This window comes from Crotalus tigris, unplaced genomic scaffold (genome assembly GCF_016545835.1).
Source record: "Crotalus tigris isolate CLP2741 ecotype Arizona unplaced genomic scaffold, ASM1654583v1 scf7180000017666.27876245, whole genome shotgun sequence".
Lineage (NCBI taxonomy): Eukaryota > Metazoa > Chordata > Lepidosauria > Squamata > Viperidae > Crotalus > Crotalus tigris.
Genome location: NW_024096551.1, coordinates 1884170 through 1904169, shown reverse-complemented (window position 1 = coordinate 1904169; position 20000 = coordinate 1884170). Strand labels below are relative to the sequence as shown.

Sequence of the window (20000 nt, the reverse complement as noted above, 5' to 3'; positions counted from 1 at the left end):
AAACCCAGCTGAAGGCCTAGGACTGGGGTGACGGCGTGCATGCCCACAGAGAGGGCTCTGAGTGCTGCCTCTGGCACCCGTGCCATAGGTTTGCCATCACTGACCTAAAATCTGCATGCCCCACCTGGGACAGGACATGGTACGATTAACTCACAAAAGCCAAAGGGCACACCCAAACTCAGGTCAGAATACATGACACAGGAAATAGCCTCAAAACAGGAACAGGAAATAACCCCAAACAAAAAGCTCCAGAGGTTATAAAAAACCTACTTCATACATGTGCTCAGCCCTTTTTCTCTCCTCTTTGCTGCCAGAACCATCTTCCTGTCTGGTTCTCCTTTCCAATAAACTACAACCTTCTTCCCAAAGCAGTTGCCATGTTTATTCCCAGCTTGGATGAACCAGGATGAAGACTTTTCTTCCAACAGAAATCTGTGTCATCATTGGTTAATCCCTTCATTTTCTGGCACTCTAACTTTGTATATAAGACTGCTGTCATGAGAAGCAGCTGTCGGAGCACATGTGAACAATATCCCATCCTCCATCTATTAGGAAAGATTCCAGATCTACTCACCTTGGAGATCTATTCATGGTTCTTTGGTCTTTGCCATGCTTATGGGATCTTCTTATTCCAAGACAACTTCAGTTTGCCAGGCCTTCCCCCAAAAATCCATTTTTTAAGCATCTCCTGTGTGGTCTAGTATTTTAACAAAGATATAAACCCAGCTGGGAAACCTATAAATTTGCCCCTTGTGGAGAGTTATTCAGAATCAATATTTTCTATTGTTCAAGTCTCACATCGATGATGCTGATGACCATCCAGCCATATACCTTGGCCCATGGGTTTTATTGTTTGATAACTTGTTTTCTGATATATTATGTACACAAATGTATACATATCATTTGTTTCTGTATCCAATAAAAGAATTTGGTACCCCCATAATAAATGCTTTTTTGCTTTGCCTGAATTACTTGGTGATATGTATTTTTAGATAGGCAAAGATGTCTCTCTGCGAAACAAAAGTCTCTCTCAAATTCGGGGATCAATTTCTTGGCTCGAGCCAAACGTCAAGCTCAAGATGCCTGAGTCTGTAGGCAACACTTGGGAAAAGGTTGGAATGGGATAAATACTGAAATTAAAAAAACATTAACACCCCCCCCATAAAACTCCAGTAAAGTTGTAAAGTTTCCAAACCGTTGGTGGATCGATACATTTATTAAGCCAATTCTCAATCATAAAGAGATATATTAGTATATCAATGTTCAAGAACTTTGATTTTTGCAATCTCACATACACAAAAAACCCGAGTAGCTTTTCAGTAAACTGTTTATGGTTTGCAGTTAAAGGGTTAAAAAAAAAGTTGCCCGGAAGAGCCACGGGAGTTATTTTTTGCCACTGTGAATCATGGGAATCGTAGGAAAATATGGAGATGCTAGCTATGTCATGGCTGCCTTGAGTTTGAGGTAATGTGCGTTTGTCTTTCGTTGGAGTAATCATGCCACCCCCTTTCCTCCATTCACCACCTGGAGCAAGCGCCCCGATAAAGGTGATTTCTTTTCCAGAAAGTGGCTGGTGGTAACTGATCTATCTACTTTGTTTTTGGGTGTCAGTTCCTTATGGCAGCAACTTTAATACTTCCACTTGTTGCTTTTTTTTACTGATTGCGCTGGAGTGCCCTGGCTATGATGATTGTTGAAAGCGGCGAGGCTTAACAAGGCTAAAATGGCAGGAAAAGCGTCCCATTTTACTTTTTAGCATAACTTACTAATTCACACAGGCCTTGGTTTCTTTTTCGCCTTGTTCCAAGCACTCGCTTTTGAACGACGTCCCGGTCACTTACCCGTTTTTCCAAAGGGTTCTAGTCCGTCGCTTTGCAGCTCGCTCTTCGGTCTGGAGTGTTTTCTTTATGATTTCGGAAACAACCGCCGGAGTTTAGGCTCTAGATAACAGGACGACCACCCCAAACAGCAGATAAATATTTTGAGTTTGAGCGCAACATCGATTGGAGAAAGCGAAGATCCAAGAGGAATGAAGGAGCAGTCAGGCCCTTTGCATTTCTAGGGAAGCAACTAGTTAATGCAAGCAGGTGGACGGATTCTTCTTCCATTTGCCCCCGGTTAAATAAGACTATTGGCTGCAACTCTTTTGGTTGAGAAAATGTTTGCTGGATTGCATCTGGTATTTAGATGCGTGAGCAGAACGTGTTAGGGCACAAACGGGCTATTGAATAAACAGTGGGCTTGGTCAATTATGAGTAAAGGTATGGCCAAATGGCCCTAAAACGGCAGAAATGTATGCGGGAAAAAAATTTGGTGCTTAAAGAAAATCCAGGATTCCTCTGGCTGTTTTGTTTTCTCACCTACATATATGGTCACAAGAGCACAACAATAAATCTATCTTCCTTATATCGCGGGGGTGAAGTTGGATAAAGAGAGACAGGTGTGGTGTGTTTAGCCATCTGTGAAGTTGCTTAACAGGTTGCAGACATGGACATGTTCCACACCTGTGACTTGCCAGTTGGGCTATTCCCAGACACAGATTTAGTGCTCATTTGAAAGAGTGAAAAACCTGCAGGCTTTCCTCTCAATGAATTTGCCCCAGCCTTTTCATAACTTTGAGTATCTTTTCAACATTTTATTTTATTCAACTCTACAATGTATTTTTGAAACGTGAGCCAGCAGATTTCAATACAACCAGTTATGTTTAATTTATTTTTTATTCTTTCTGTAATGATCCCCATCACGGGATTTGCTTTTGGCACTGAGGCAAAATTGATTACAAGTGAAGGACCACAATACTTCTTAGCTCAGACCACATATTTCACCTCAGTGTGAGTTACTTAGAACTGGCTAAGTTGGGCTGCATTTGTCATTTCAGTATGCATCTCCATAGCGTGCAGATATCTTTATTATTCCTTTCGTCTTAAAAGCCTAAATGAAAGTAGGTCATCAAAAAAAATCAGCTATTTCATTGCTCACTCAAAACGCTCCCTCTAGCACTATATTACATTTATTTAGGAATTGTTAGCGATAACTTTAGTCAAAGCTTTTTGGAGTTCTCTAAACACAATTTTACCAAAATACTTTTTATTTACGAATTAGCTGATGGTATATAATTTTTCTGAAAATGCTGATCTTCAGCAAGACATTTGTTTTGTGATAATGTCAGTCTTCTTCTTTAGTTATCACAACAAAGATGTAGCCAGGAGCTGAATGCAGAACACATTATAAATAATTTATGTGCCAGTTCCAAGTCACCTGAAACGGAAGAGCAAACTCAACCATTCCACAATATGATCTTAGAACTGACAATGATGTTTTCTGCCTTTCAGGATCAACTGTCAACTGTCAAGGAACTAGTAGTCAAGAAATATGCCATAGATTGAAACTTCATAGAGTTGCAATGAAAGCATTGAAAATGATACTTAGATGCCTTATTTATAATGTGCGTCTATGCCTAAATTTGTCATGGTCCCCAAACTGAATCTATGCCATTAATTTTCAATATTGGATTATTATTGTTTCTTCCCCCTCAAAGATGCCAAATGAATACATACCTATTTAGAGTTTACCATTTCAAACTTTAAAAGAAAATGAAAAAGACCTTTTATGATATCACCATGTTTTGGAATATGTTTTTTAGATCCTTCAGAAAAACATTTTAAAAATACAGATTCCTAGGATGAAAACCTTGATGATTTTTGTCTTAAATCTTGAGAAATTGATAATTTGAGGGAGGGGAAAACAACATTAAATACGATTTTAAAAAAACTATGTAGACATTAAACATGACTTTTAAAAATTAGAATGTTAGCAATTGTAAGTAAATATTGTTTTTTTTAGACGTAAAGATACTGAAGAAATAACTACTTACCACTAACCTGAAGATTATTGACAACATGAACTCTTCCTTTTTCACCTAGCCTTGTGAGAAATTGAAAAGAGCAATCTCCACATTTTAGTTTCAACAATGGCAAGAAGTAGTGGTGAAACTCAGCTACAGAGGATTATCCGGGATATGCAGGGTAAAATATTTGTTTATCTACTTATTTATTTAAAGTCACATTCTTTTATAGGAAAAGACAAATATGCTCATGATACAAAGAATAAGATAATTTAGATTCCTGAATATCTATCTATCCAATGGAATCTTCTTTAAATTTTATACCTGACTTGTGAAGTACTTAAATGCTAATCAGACACCTTAGAAATTAATTTTTCAGCCAAGTAGGAAGAACATTTGTACAACTTGTGTGTTCAGTTTTAAGCATCTTTGCAAGTTGGCCATAATATGTAGCTGGTTTTATTAGTTGTGGAAACTATTTGATTGTTGGAAAATTCAGTCTTGTTTCAGATCTTATTTAATGTTTAAATGATAGTTTTTCATTCTCCCTGATCAAAGATCCTTGAAAATGTACCAGTACAACTCCAAGAATGACAGACAGATCTATTTTTATTGGCATTGGCTGGAAATTTGGACTGCAGCCATTTTAGCAGATTTCTCTCTCTCTCTCTTACACAATCATACATATAAGTTCCCCACATTTTGTGGGTATATTGCATGGTAACCTGAAGCCTTGTAGTTTCTTCTGCTATTCCTCAACTTGTAAGGAACAATGTATTTTCTGTGAAAAACTATATTCCCAAATAAAAGGAAGTAAAATATCCAGTAATACAATTTGCATAATTTATGCTGCTTCTCTAAAGTATGGTATAGGCATCATACTCTCAACCACTGATTCTCCCTGTCTCTCTCTCTGTCTATCCACAAACATCCACACACATACACATACGTTCTTTGTAACATGCCAAAAGATATTACAGTACCCATTTACTGTGATGGATTAATTTGTAGCTTCTGTGCCAATATCTGTTGTGTTATGGAATTGTACCATACATATAATCCTAGCCTTTAAAATTCTTAATGCTGTGCATTAATTGTATCAGTCTGACTCTGCCATAAATGATACTGTATGAATTGTTTTTAATTGCTTATTTTATTGTTCTATTATTTTATTTTTATTTACAACTTATTTCATTTTCTTTCTTTTATTATTGTAAGCTTTCTGGAGTAGCCAGCAAATAAATTTAACAAATAAATAAAATAGCCCTGACACTATATTAATTTGTATTTTGATTAAATTTAAATAGAATAATATTTACATTTTTTACTAGTTTATGACATTGCCAACTGATCAACATTTCTCTGAGGAAAACAGAGAATTATATAGTCATTGCTTGTTTTTTTTTTAAACAAAACAAGTTTTATTAACTTTCCAATTTTACAAAGCTCCAAGTGTTAAGGAAGCAACATGATGATTGGGTAGTCCATAATCAAATAACAAGCTCTTCCATGCATATGTCAGGTTATATCATCAAAAATTTCCTCTCTATTTCCCTTAGTTATTGTATCACATTCAAATTAATACGTTGCTAGTTAAAACTCAGTCAAGACATTTATCAATATATTTTGTCTTGTACGCCTTCATATCCTGTTTTGAATTTTACCTAATTTTAGTTACAGTATTCCAGTTAACTTAATATCCATAGTCTTTAGATTTCAGGTAACCCAAAGTTCCCTTAGTTCATTACAAAATAATTGTCATATCTAAAATACATTTATTATTTACTCAGATAGCTTCTTACTTTATTTCACAAACATATTCTATTTCTCATCCTAATACCTCATCCCTTACTAATAAGATAACCTTTATCATCTCAATCCAAGTTCTGTATTATAATCCAAATCTAGTAACTATTTTTTATTTCCCTTGCAAATCTAGATCCTAAATATTAAATCAATTAGTATCTTTTAAGTTCTCCTTAGGCCATTGAGTGAGATTTTAAAGAGATTTTAAACTCTTCCATTATAGGTAACATTAAAAAAAACATTTTTAAGTCTAACTCTAGGTTTCTTTTTGTGCCAAGCAGGCTTCCATAGCAATGCCTCTAACTCCTCAAGTGGATCTCCCTTCATCCCTACACATGTCATTTAAATCAAGGAAGACTATCCAATTATCAATTTTCCAAAAAAGCTGGCCCCTTCATAGTCATTAGATTGTTGATCCAATAATTCAGGTCTCTATATTTGGCTCAGTACATCTGTCGTCAATTCAGTCTGGTCCTCTTCTTCCGGTTTCAGCTGGTTTAAGTAGAAAGTCATGTTCAGTGGTATAGTTATTGTTTGGTTGTCTGGTTTATCTAGGTTCTCAATGTGTTGTACTTATAAATCTTCAGCACGTTCCATCTTAGTGTTGGTTTCTGCAGTTTCTGATGCTAGAGTTGCAGGGTTTTTTTATTAAGATCAGGGTTCTCAGTGGGTTGTAGCTGGTATATATTACTTCCTTCCTCTTCTATTGCCTTTTGGATTGTAGGTTCATCAGTTAGAGTCTGGGTTGCATTTTGTAGCTTTGAAGTGGCGTCTTTATTTTTCAGTCTGGAATTCATTAGCTCAGTAGCCTCAAGGATTTTTTCAAGTATCAATTTATAGTTAAGTTGTGAGTAGTATTCCTCCATTTCTGTGGTGTTTATAGATAGTCCTTTAGTGGAGACTATTTTTGATAAAAGACAATAGTGTCCACTTCCACTATAGAGAATTGTTTTTACCACCCAGCTGTTTCAAGTTCTTATCTTTTTTGATAGTGCCAAAGCCAAATCTTAGTCTCACAAGTCTCCCAATCAAAAAGAAATTCACTTGCTGTACAAATTTCATCACAAGATATCCTCAGTGACATGTAAAGTCTTTCTCAAACTTAAGTTAGGCTTTTATCCTGTTTGAAAAAATAACCTTTTTTCCCAGCTTAACAGATAATTAAAGTAATAAGTCCCTGTAAGAATAGGAACCTTTTAGGGCCCCAAATATCCAAAAATTGCAAATCCAATTATTGAATCATTTAGATTAGTTGTTCTTTTTTCCCCCTATAGCTTTATGTTCCCAGAGTAGGCAGAAGCCGCCAAGTTAGAAAGGTGGGAAAAATTTCCAAAGGCTTTTATAGGAAGGTAGTTGGGGTGCAAGAAAGGTAAGGCAAGGTCTCACCCAATTCCTCCATGTTGCTTTCGTTTTGCTTGGTAGTGCTTTTGGCTTTTGGCTGGTACATCTTAGTGATCGGCCATGTTAATGGCCGATCTTTTCATCTGTCCAAAGGAGCTGCCTCAGATCAAACGGAAGGGCTACCACCCTTCCGCGATCTAGCGAGGGTTCTCCTCAGCGATGGTCACCCCTCCAGGGTGACTTTCAACCCTTTGCAGGGTCTTCCAACAAAGGGAAACTGGACGGCGGAGAGAACGCTCTCATTGTGTGTCCGCTGGTACTGCAATCCGGAACCGAAAGCCTCGTTATTGCTTGTTCTTACTTAACTACAAACAATTGCATTGTGTTCTTTCCAAAAGATGCTGTGACAGAACTGAACAAAGAGTTTTTAGAAGCAGGAGAACCAATCACAGATGACTGTATCATCTTGCACAAGTTTTCTTATAAGCTTGAGTACCTCTTGCAGGTAAGGACTCTGAAGAAATTTAATATACAAAGTTAACATTAAATATTGTGAAATTTACAGAAATTTACAGAAAAGCAGAATCAAAAGTTGAATGAAAACAAATACAGTTTGTTTTTTATTTAAACAAAAAATCTCAGCAATTCAACTGTAAGCAGGAAATATAATTTAGGAAATAAAAATAACTGCATAGTCCATTCTCATGGCTATCACTGAGTTTTGTAGTACAATTAACTGCTCATTCTAAAGTTCAGCAGAATGAGGCTGATGGCTGTCTGAGTTGTTTATTTACAGATCACAAATTGCATTATTAGATTACAGACCTCGCATCAGAATTAACAGGTACAGGCTCCTATACCAAAAAATTAGGTTGTATCAATTCATTGAATTCTGACAAATTAGAACTGATGCTTTGTACATTGCTGCTTTAAAGCTATCTATTTCCCTTTTCTGTTTCAAAGTTTGACCAAAAGGAAAAATCCACTTTACTAGGCAATCGGAAGGACTACTGGGATTATTTTTGTGACTGTCTGAGAAAGGTTAAAGGTGCAAATGATGGTATTCGCTTCGTCAAGTCTATTTCAGAAGTAAGTAAAATGCATTGCTCAGTCTTTAACAATCATATAATTCAGTTTTTTGGAGAGGTCAGTCCAACAAAGCATATGGGGATCACTTTCCGTTTGTCAACAAGTAGACTAACATTAGTTCTTTCAGTGCTTTTTTCCCACTACCATATAAGCCAACTTGACAGTTGCTCAGAAACTTACGGTATTGAAACAGTGAATAAACTGCATCAGTCAATCTTGTCGTGGGAAAAAACTGTAGGGATCAACATTCCTTCTACCTATCCTGATGATCCATATTCAATATGAACATGTGTCCTTATGAACATGAACCCAAGTATGAAGGAAAGCAACAAAAATATGCACTTACTCATAAATTTAAAAAACACCCAGTACACTGTTCCTTTGTTCTTTTCTGTTGAATTGCCACTAATCCTGTCATTGCACATTCTGAACCTAAGTGCCATATCTACATTTGTTTTGTCTGATCCATAATGAGCTTCCTCAAGTCAAGGATGTAGATCAGGTTTACTTCCTCCTTCAGAAAACAATCAACAAAAAGGGACTTTTTTCCCTTGGACTTGGCGCAATATGTTCAGGGAGTAGAGAAGAAAGTTAATCATATACAAGAATTGAGCATGTCCCTTTTAGAGTTTAATCCATTCATTCAAAACAAAAAAACAAAAAAACCTTACGCTGCTGGAAATAGCCCTTTTGTTGCCTAATTTAGGTAGCTGATCTTGAGGAGTTCTGAAGATCATATGAATGGGTCTGGGGACTGATTATATTCTGTATGCATTACTATGTCAAGGAAATTATTTTAGTTACATTTGGGTCTATAAATCCTTTTAAGAAAACCTTCCCAAAAAGACTATTAATGTCTTTTAATCACAGGAATAATATGATTTAATATAAACTCAGAGGGATTTTTGAATGGGAAATGAATGATATCCTTTATTAGTGTAGTCATCTTGTGACCACAGCTTCCTTAGCAGAAACTTGTACTTAAAGGTTTCTATATCAAATATATAATATTTATACAAACAGATACAAAGAAAACAGAACTTGTTCATAGTAAGTTGTCATCATTACAGTTAACCCCATCTGATCTAAATATTCTGCCCTCTTTGAAATGGCTTTTGAAATGTAGACTGTAGTTTTATTAGTGATGTGCAGATTCATTTCCTCCAAACATAAAACAGTTTCTCCCAGGTGCCCTAATATTTTTTAGTTTTTAAATAAGGATCTAAATAAGCATCCCCTTCTGCAGAATATGGTTTGGAATCAACAAGAATGTGTCCAATGTCATCAGTGGCTGATGCTCGTAAATGCAGAGTTTTTCTTCAAATGGAAATCTGTGAAACCTCCCATGTCTTACCATGGAGTCCAGTTGCTCAAACAACAGCTTTAGAAAAAGCTCTTGTGAAATGTTGAGGCATGTTCAATATTTCTCTAACTAGGAAGTTGACGTGTTGTGCCAGTCACTTCAAAGACTGAACATATTTAAGTGCTACAGTATCATCCTGGGTAGCCACATTAATAACCCTTTGTTTCAAAACTTCTTGGCCTTTAGATCTGATTGGACTGGGAATTGGATGGATAATCCATATTGTGAGCTGACATTTGAACATTGTGAGGCCCAAACATGAGATTGCTTGTTGTGTAGCTACTCTTCAAAACATAACTGGGTAGTCTGTTTGGATCCATAGATAGCATCTTAAACCATTAATTGAATATTTTAATTACTAAATGGCTTTATGTAGCAGGTATATTCTGCCCTTTCTGCTAGGGCTAACGTAAATTTGTCTACCCTAAGATATGTTTTTAAAAAGTGGAATGTATCTGCACCAAATACGATCATTGAGACTTTTTTTTAATGTTATATGTCTTTATGAACAGAAGTAGACAACCTGGGTAGCTATGTTGTTAGCACAGGCTGTAGCCCTTAAAGAATTTCTCTTAAAATATGGAAGCCATGAACCTGTTTCTGAGGTAGGACTTAACTTGATCTGTGCTTTATCTATCCAGGTTCAAATTATACATCGTCTGCCTCTCCCTGAAAGCAACCATCTTCATTTTGGACTTACTGAAGTCCAAGTTGAGTGTGTAGAATGTACTATATCTGCGCAGCATTCTCCTTATCCCTACAGGGGTTTATGACACAGCATAAAGCAGAATGCTTACATGTTTATTTTTTAACTTTAGGCATATGTGTATCAGTAGAGTGAAAGGATTTGGGGATGTCGTTTATACAGATTCAATAGAATAAGAATCAGTATACACTTTGGTCCGACTCCTTTGTTGGAACTAATTTTTCCTGTTAGGAAACTTTATGTTCTGTGCATATCCTTAGGCATGAATTTGAATATAATGTCTTGATTAAAGAAGAGCCCTATATGTTGAATCAAATGCTGCAGTGAGGTCTATAAAAGTTGTAAATAGTTAGCTCTCTTTAACTGTATATTTTTCTATTAGATAACATAAAATGAAGCAGTTATCAATAGTGGAACAACTCAACTTAAAACTAGTTTGGTCTCCTTTTGATTAACTAATTCTTTATCTTACGTAAAAGATATTTGGCATACAACTTTGCAGTGATGCTAATTAATTCAATTGGTTCATAATTTAAAGGTTCAACTTTTTTGTACAAAAAGGGGGATCACAATAGAAATCTCCCAATCAGCTGGAATTTGGCAAAAATTATTTATACGACTAAATAATTTTAATGACTGGAGCCCATTAAATGTCATTGTGAAATTTAAATAATTCAGGGAGTTGAAGATTTTTTCCAGGAGCCTTGTAACACAATTATTATTTGATTGATAGTTTTATGCTGAATCCATAGCTAGCCTTAATCTTTTTCTTGGAGTGACATTCTTGAGCCAAATCATTGAGGGTCTTTTATCTATTACCTTCTATGAAGGACCTTTTCGGTTAAGAATTTTCTTAATTCTGCATTTAGATTTTCATAGACTATAAATACAGACATCTGTGCAAGGTGAAGTAACTGTTTACTAGAGTCAGGGCTTAATTTGATTTAATATATTCAGACAAAGCCTACACATCCATTCTGGTCCATTTTATGCTTCTGTCCTGGTGGACTACAGATGAAATGAAACCCACCTATCTGTCTGAGGTTGAAGTAGAAATTAACAAGCACAATTGGTAGTCACTATCTCTTACATAAACCTGGAAGTCTGAGAAAAGGGACACATTACTGTTAGAGACACATATGTATTTTAAAGTACTACTTGATTTCTTTCAATGGTAAGTAAAAGACTACACAAAACTTTGGTCTTTGCTAGAATTTGCAAGTTACACTTATTAGGTTTTACAACTAATACCAGAAGTATCCCTTTTCTGATCCCTAAAGGATTATAAAGGTAATAGGGAATGAAATTCTTCAGGGATATTCAGATTACTAATATGTGAAGGCCTCAACTTCACAAAAACTGTTTTGGAAGTTTTTATAGTTAGCTCTATAAGGGTCTGCTCTAAATTTACCCACATGTCAGAGAGGTAATATGTAGACATTGTGGTGATATATATACATTTAACACAGTGGTGGGATTCAAATATGTGAACAATTGGTTCTCTGTGTGGATGCCACTTCTGGAAGTCCATTCTGGGCCTGGGCAACAAAAAATTAGCTACCGGTTCTGCCGAAGTGGTACAAACCAGCTGAATCCACCACCGATTTAACATCACAATCACAAAGCCCTTATATTGGAATTTAATAGTGAAGCAAAAAGGCGAAAAGGCAACTATGGTGATTTCTGTTCTGATGTACTTCCATCCAAGTTCTTCCTTGATCAATATTGCCAAATCCCCTATTACCCAGCCTTTCTCTTTTATTTTCCACGCCAAAGTGACTGAATACTTAAAGTCAGGTATCAAAATCTGTTCATCTTTAGCTGTTAACTAGATCTCTTGTGCTGCAATCAGATCAAAATTGGACAGAAATTCAGGTAGATCACATAGTTTATATTTCCAACCTGCTAGATTCCTTGCTAATATAGGAATCATTGTATCCTTAATCGTACCTATAGGAGTATAGGAGAAGAGCTAATTGGGGTGACTTGTAACGTGGCCCTTCAGTCAGCCTTCCGCACATATGAAATCGAGAGAACCGGATCTATTCAAGTGTATGTACTGATTGGCAACTTGGATTTTCTTGAAAACTACTTGGCAAAGCAGCTTCTTGGTCTATGGAATTCTTCACCAAATTGATTTCCTTTTATTGCGTGTTTTGTCTGCTGTTCACATGAGTCTTCACCTGGCATGCCAAAGCATTATGTTGAGGTTCCCCCATCTTAGGTTCAAGGGGTCTGAAGCACTCCAATATTTGATTGAGTTTGCTGAGCTAAACTATTCATGGCAGTGAGTTCATCCAGAGTTTGAAACTTTTCTTCTTTGGGGGGGAGGGGGTCCTTTTAGCCTGCAGTCCAGTTGATAGAATTATGGCATCAGGGGAAATGCAAGTGTTGTTTGTGTGGTGCAAAATCACTCCCTCTTCATCTATTAAATTGCCTGATTGTCTTCCTTCTGATTCCTCTTCTGTTGAAAATCCTTGGTTAAATCAAAAAGTTTAACCATAGGGTTTTGTAGATTGGTGTAATTGTCCTTGCAACATTTTGGGGGGGGGGGGAGAGATTGTCACTTGTTCAATCAAAGGCTTTACTGTTATTTGTGTTGTTAACAGGTCTATTGTAAATTCCTTAGTTTTCTCAATATTTCATCTTCTCACTATTAGGCAATTAAGTGATTATCTGTGTTTTATCAAGTCAAACTCTCAAAACTATCCCTGGTGGGCAGCTTTAGATTTAGAGAGTGTAGAGGGACATCTTCAATTTGCTTAGGAGGATGAAAAAGGGAGGATATTTTATTATCCTGAAACACACATTTTGGGAATATTTGGAATGTCCCAAATATTGCATTTTAAACAGCATCTTAAGTATTGTAGAGTAAAATGTAAAAACTCATTTAGTTTCCCTTTCAGAGGATGAATCCTGAATCCCAAACAGTATACTACTCCTTGATGTATTATGCCAGGATTCTTTACTTATGTGACATCTAATCTAACCAAATAACTAAGCTAGCTCCACTTTGACATTTAAACTATCACTATTTTTTCCTTGATATTATTATTTAATGCAAAAAACCCAACTGCTTTTCTGTTTAAGTTCAGTGCAGAGATAGTTAAATGCTAGATCCTGTTTTTCTTTGTGTATAATCTTTCTTTTCATTATTTCCAGGATTACATCTGTATCACAATAAAAAAACCACCAGGATCTGAATGTTTACTAAGTTCTTCCTCCTCCCTACCTTCTATATAATAGCAACTCACTATTATAAAGTACTTTTGATCGTCTGGATCAACTACTTCTATATTTGAGTCCCAGGACCATTTTACCCTATCTGAAAAAGCTTATTGTGAATATTTCATAGTGAAATATTCAGTTATGTTAGCATTTTAATAGGTTTGTTTTATTTTTTAGCTCCGCACTTCTCTTGGTAAAGGCAGGGCATTTATCCGCTACTCCTTAGTGCACCAAAGGCTTGCAGACACTTTACAACAGTGTTTTATGAATACCAAAGTAACAAGGTAAACATGGTTGTTTTTGTTCTTCTTGGTAATGGTGATTACTTGATTGAATTTATATCACAGTATATATTGTATATCTTGTTGAAAAATGTGGAAATAAATTGCTTTTTTCATTTTTTTCCCATTTTTTAAAGTGACTGGTACTATGCAAGAAGTCCCTTCCTCAATCCAAAACTGAGTTCTGATATTGTCGGTCACCTCTATGAATTAACTGAAATTCAATTTGATTTGGCATCAAGAGGCTATGACTTAGATGCTGGTTGGCCCACATTTGCCAGGTAATGCAAATTGCTGCCACTATGTTAGAAAAACTCCTATAAAGTCTATAATTTTCATAAAGCATTTTTGTCCCAGGCTCTGTTAAAGCTTCTTTATAAAAACAGTTGTCAAATCATAGTGACTTTTCACAATTTTCCAATAATTTCCAGATTAGATCAGATGTTCAGAAATAAACCTACCACTCAACATTTTTAAAACTCATGTTGCAATTATGTCTCAGACATAATGGAGCATGCCCATCACAATCCAAGTCATAAGTACCCCCAGATAGATCTGTTGGAACATTGAACTGTCATTAAGCAACCAGTTGTGAGTCAACTATCTGCATATTCAATTCTGAACCAAATAGATCCTAGTAAACTTGACCAGTTAAGGAGCCAACTGATAACTCTCAGGCAGAGCCAAAGAAGAGCTGAATTCTGCAATTCTTATTCCAAGTTGTAACAAAAACCAGAAGAATCAATTAATGCAGAGGATCCACATGAGAGAAGATGGGGGGCAAGTGATGAAACATCACTATGCAAACCTGTAATTTGTGGGATAAGAAATGTAGAGTAGGAAGCCCTCTTAAAAATATAAACAAATACCAATTTCATCTTGAAAAGTTTTGCTTCAGATGCTCACAGGAATTCTAGATCACCTCTCTAGATCTTATTCATTCATTCCAAAACTGAAGATAAATTTAAATATATCAGGTGGATAGATGCAGGTAGATAGTTGCTGAGACAAAATTCTTGAAAACGTTTTTTTTTTTTCTTAAAACAATCCTTTTCCATGTTCAGGAGAACATTGTGTTCACTTGGCTCCTCAGCTTATCTATGGAAACCTCCAAGCCGCAGTTCAAGCATGAGCAGTTTGGTGAGCAGCTCTGTGCAGGTAATTGTATTGGCCAATAAATGTATAAACTATGAGGGAAAAAGTAATGCTATTATCTCTGAAAGCTTCTCTGATGCATAGCCTCACTGTGGTGATTCATTACCTTTCCTTGCTTCTGGGCTGTTTTTAAAAATGTTTATCAGAGAATCAATATCCTTTTATTCTAGGTGGTTGCTCTGTTGTCAGAATTCATGTGTGTTCCTCATTTGTACTTTAACTTTGTGTAACAATGCTAAAAAAAAAACCTGCTGGTCTGCTTTAGGAGACTATTATAAGGATTCCCTTGCCACTGAAAAGCCTTTTACAAACAGCTTTCTTGCTAACTCAGATGTTTTCTCTCCTTTTAGGCTCAAGAGAACCTTTCCAGCCCAAATGAGAATAGCTTTTTTAATACTGAATCTCTTGAAGGCCTAGAGGATTTGCACATGGATCTTGATCGGGCAGAGCTGCAGCAGAAGGAACTACAGGATCGAATCCAGAATCTGGAAGGAGAAAAGCAAGAGCTTCAGGCCACTATTAGCCTTCAGAAGCAGCAAGTGCAAATGGAAAGAGAGAAGAACAGCAATATGGCAGAAGAGAATGACAGGCTAAAAAAAATGCTAGGGGGGTTAGAAAAACAGATTTCCCACTATACTCAGGGCACCATTCAGGAATTCCAGAAATGTTTAGAGACACTAGAATTGAATGCAGCTGAGAAGCAGAAAGAATGCTCTGCAAAGCTTGAGAGCCTGGAGTCCTTGAAAAATGCCCCTGATTCCAAAATTCTTCTTTTGAATCAAGAGCTAAAGACCATGGAAATCTGGTTGGCCAGGAAAGATCTCTTGATTAATGAGCTTACTGCCAAACTAAAATCAGCAGAAAAGAAAACTGAGGAGCTTGCAGCAAAAGCAAATAGTCTTATGGATGAAAAAAGTCACCAGGCCATTAGCCAATATGATTCCGTACTAAAGATTGAGGAATTATTTAAAAAGCTTTGTTGGGCTGAAGAGGAGAAGGCTGATGCTCAGAAACTGCATAGTGAACTTCTTTCTCATCTTAAAATTATGGAAGAGCAATTCCATGTGAAAGAAGAGAAACAGAAAGAATTTGAATTAAAATTGAAAAGCCTTACCATTAGCACTAAGGAAGAATCTGAAAAATTGCTTATTAATCTGGATGCCATGACTATTGAAAGGGCTGAACTTCAGAAAGAGCTAGCAGTGAAAGACAAAATGGTAGCTGATTTTCAAATCCAGCTGGCAGATACACTGGGTTATGTAAAATCATTAGAACAAAAGCTACAGGAAGAAAGAAAAGAAAAGGCAGAATTTGAGAGGCTGTTAAGTCATACAAAAACAACAATGGGACAAGAAATAAAAAACCTAATGGAGCATCTTGAATTGCTGGAAGTGCAGCTAGCAAAACTCAGTGACATGGTGAAAAGTTTAGAAAAGCAAAAAGGGGAAGTTGTTACAGAAAGAGACCATCTTAAAGCAAGAATATTGGAAATGGAACACCAGATCACAAAACAATGCTCCTCGTTGAGAAATTCCTTTGAAGAAAATGAAAACCTCAAATCCCAGAATACAAAACAGCAGCAAACCTATCAAAAGTTGAAAGAAAAGTGCAGCGAATTAGATATATCTAAATCATTTTTAGAAGGAGAACTGGCTCGATTAAGAGCCTCTGAGAAACATCTCCAGAGTCAGATAGATGATGCCATGGTATCTGTGGACGAAAAAGAGAAGACACTTCGAGAAAAGAATAAGCTATTGGATGAAAACTTGCAAAATGCTACAAGAAAGAACCAGCTTTTTGATGAAAAACTGAAATCTCTACAAACCGATTACCAAGAATTGAAACAAAATGAAAATAGGACTGCAGAATTCTTAAGTGTAGTTCAAGCCGAGCTCCAGAATGCCGAAGAACATAATCTTCAAATGGAAAAGAATCTGTCTTCTTCAAGGCAGAGTGAAGAATCTCTGAAGTTACAGCTCACAGAGAAAATTGAGTTATTAGAAGGCCTGGAGAATCAGTGCAGTCAACTTCGGGAACAGGCTGAGGAGTATAGAATTAAAATTGAAACCCTTGAGAAAAATGGCCTTCATCAAGCAAAAATAATTGAATCTCTTACATCTGAAAAGAAAACCCAATTGGAATTGGTATCTTGTCAAGAGAGAGAAGCTAAAGATTTGACGTTAAGATTGGCTATTTCTGAGGAACAGCAGAATATCAATCGGGTAGAGATATCTAGGCTCCAGGAGGAAATTATAGAATTTCAAGCCAAGCTTCAGCAGACAACTGCAGAGAAACAAAAGCTTCAGGGCAAATTGGATGTTACAGAAACTGTTTTAAGTGAACAAAAATTATTGTCTCAGCAGCTAAAAGAGCAAAATGAAACACTGAACAGAAACCACGTGCAAGAACTACTTCAATGTAAAGAAGAAGAGAAAATGCAGAAAAATGAATGGAAAAAGGTAGCTCAACAGAAAGCTGAACTGGAAAAGAATGTGGTGTCCCTGACAGATGAATTGTCCAAGGTCAGGAGTGATTTGGAAGTTGTTAATATGGAAAACATGGAAATCAAGGACCTTCTCCAAAGAACCAACATGGACATGGCTGAGCTGGGTATTCAGATTTGCTCTCTGACATCTGAAAAGACAGAAATGGAAGAGAAGCTCTCCCAAGTCAAAGAGGAGCTCAGAGCTATCAAAGAAATGTCAATCAAAGAACAAGAGAGGCTGCAGCTTGAGTTGACAAGATTCAGTAATGAGAAACAAGAATTACAAGAGAAATTGGAAGATTCAAACGTTTGTGCTGCCATCATTCCTGACCTGCAAACTCAGCTGGAATTGGCAGAGAAACAAACCAAGAGTTTGCAGGAAACCAGCAAAGAGGAGGTAGCTACTATCAAATTTCAACTGAGCACAGAAATTCTAAACTATCAGACAAAATTTAAGGTAAATTTTGGACCCTCTTTAATAAAATAAGGCTGCAATTTTATATTTATTTGAACACGGAGCTCTTCTTACAAGTATACTGATTGCAACTGCTGCTTCATCTGCAGCCTTAGTACCCAAAGGGAAAGTGCCAGTTTCTTCCAGTTAAATGCAGATTGGAAGCCACTTGACCAAAAGAAAAGATAGTTATTCCAGGAGGAGAATCTTCCTCCTGGTATCATCTAGCTCTAGCCCCACTGAATGTTGTGGGGAGAATTAATTTAGCCCTTGGATAAAATTCTGTTCCCATCTGCTCTACCCCAATTTGACAGCATAATAATAAACAATCGTAAGTATGGAAGTGTTCTAGGGGAAAATAGATCCTGCAATACTTTCCCCAGGAATACCTCAGAAGTCAGTTTGCCTACCGGTCCTTGGTATACTTCAGGCTGAAGTATTACATCCATGGAGATGCTTGGAAGTAGAGAGAGAAACTAATTTGGATTATTATCTCTTAACCTGATAGGACAGGGTATACACAAGCTTTTGGCCCATGCACAAAGCCTTTTACCTACCCTCTTAATGATGACACTTGAGCAAGCCTAGAGGTGGGGAAAAAATAACTATGAAAGACAGAGGAATTGGTGTTGACATGTGGATTCTGACCCTATGTGGACTGATAAGATGGTCAGAATGATAGCACTGATTTTTTTGGTCCTCAGATTTCATTTGCTAACATGACTTATGATTTCCCTGTCTAAATATAGACACTATAGGTAGTAGTCCTTGTTTTCCAACTGCCTTGTTAGTGACCAAGCAGAGTTAATAGGGAACATGGAAGCAAAATCACAAGCATGGTCACATGATGCTTTGTTTAACCACTGAGTTAAAAATGACAACATCACGGTCACAGGATTTTCCACTTAATGATTGTGCCACTTAATGAAGATCAATTGTGCTTAGTGGAACAACCTGCCTCCAGAAGCGGTGAATGCTCCAAGACTGGTGGTTTTTAAGAAAAGACTGGACAGCCATTTATCCGAAATGGTATAGGGTTTCCTGCCTGAGCAGGAGGTTGGACTAGATGACCCCCAAGGTCCCTTCCAACTTTATATTATTATTATTATTATTACTAACCAATCCCAATTGTGGTCACTAAGCAAGGACTGCCTGTACTGTAAATCTCATTATGGAAGCTTTTGTTTGTTGCACTTGTAATGATGACAATTTGCAAGCCCATCCCTAGTTGGTCCCTGAAATCAACAGAAAACTACATATTCCTTGGAAAAAAACTGTTTTATTTTTTCTGTTTTAAATTTTACCTTTGCAGGTTCTCAGTGAAAAATGTGAAAAATTAAAGGAAGAACTTGAAGAACAGAACCGACAGGCAAATGCTGCAGAAGAGGCACTCAAGGAAATGCAGGTTGAAACTTTATTTAATTAAACAAGAAACTCGCAGAACCTTCGAGTCAATAATTATTGATGTTTTAAGCATATTGGTTATCCAGTAGGAAGACTCCCTAGTAGTACAATGAAATCTTAATTGAATACCCTCTCTTGCATTAAGCAAACTGAGGGTACAAACGGATCAGATTTTTGTCTGGACATCTACCCCCAAATTATGGATACTGCATCCAACATAGTGTGGATGAGGCAGTTCAGTTTATATGAATTTGCATCACCTCTATCATTTATGCCATTACTCAAATATCATAAATTGGATAAATTTACCCTTTAACAGACATCTAGTCTGCTAAATTAGCTTCATTGTATTCTTTCCTCCACTACATATGTTTGATTCAGTAGTAACTAGAAAATATATTTCAGGGTTTAAAAGCAAAGAAACTTAATCTGATTTTGAAATTTCGGTGTGGCAGGTAGAACATGATTATTGTCCAGAAATGTATGATACTTTATACTGTAAGCATTGTAATCTGTTTTGCCATACTCCATTGCTGATAAATCTATGGTTCTTTATAGAATGATTCCAAATGTTTGGTATATAATTTAAAATGCCCAACTTAAACAGTGTGACTCTGGATTGCATGCAGTATTAAAAACAATTAAGCAACCTTTTATACCGTAAAACATTAAGCATTAGATAAAGTATCAAAGATAATATTTGCAGCTCAGGGTTGAACTGTGGGGTTCTTGGTGCCCTCTGAGATTGCTTGTTTTCTTGTAACTATTTCATTACCAAACAAATCATCATTGCTAGAAGAGAATAGGGTTTGCTCTCATTTTATATACAAGGGGATTGTCCTGT

At 36.5% G+C, this 20000-nt stretch overlaps 2 protein-coding genes across 8 annotated transcripts in view; one reads left to right on the top strand and one right to left on the bottom strand.

Moving 5' to 3' along the window:
• LOC120304971 (C-C chemokine receptor type 5-like) overlaps positions 1–2307 on the bottom strand; it is a 90165-nt gene extending 87858 nt beyond the window's left edge. The window contains exons 1-2 of one of the 2 annotated variants that reach the window (XM_039336153.1): positions 1842–2307; positions 575–697 (exon numbers count right to left, since the gene is read on the bottom strand). In XM_039336153.1, the coding sequence (XP_039192087.1) occupies positions 575–591 (17 nt within the window). In that variant the 5' untranslated portion in view covers positions 592–697; positions 1842–2307. The remainder of the gene's footprint in view (positions 1–574; positions 698–1841) is intronic. The other variant, XM_039336158.1, reaches the window with a different exon arrangement.
• Positions 1383–20000, top strand: part of FYCO1 (FYVE and coiled-coil domain autophagy adaptor 1) — a 58429-nt gene continuing 39811 nt past the window's right edge. The window contains exons 1-9 of one of the 6 annotated variants that reach the window (XM_039336146.1): positions 1383–1464; positions 3844–4025; positions 7390–7496; positions 7955–8080; positions 13555–13661; positions 13796–13939; positions 14723–14816; positions 15164–17755; positions 19065–19157. In XM_039336146.1, coding sequence (XP_039192080.1) covers positions 3971–4025; positions 7390–7496; positions 7955–8080; positions 13555–13661; positions 13796–13939; positions 14723–14816; positions 15164–17755; positions 19065–19157 — 3318 coding nt within the window. In that variant the 5' untranslated portion in view covers positions 1383–1464; positions 3844–3970. Of the gene's footprint in view, positions 1548–3843; positions 4026–7389; positions 7497–7954; positions 8081–13554; positions 13662–13795; positions 13940–14722; positions 14817–15163; positions 17756–19064; positions 19158–20000 lie in introns of those variants that run through there. The other 5 variants (XM_039336148.1, XM_039336149.1, XM_039336147.1 and 2 more) reach the window with 5 other exon arrangements.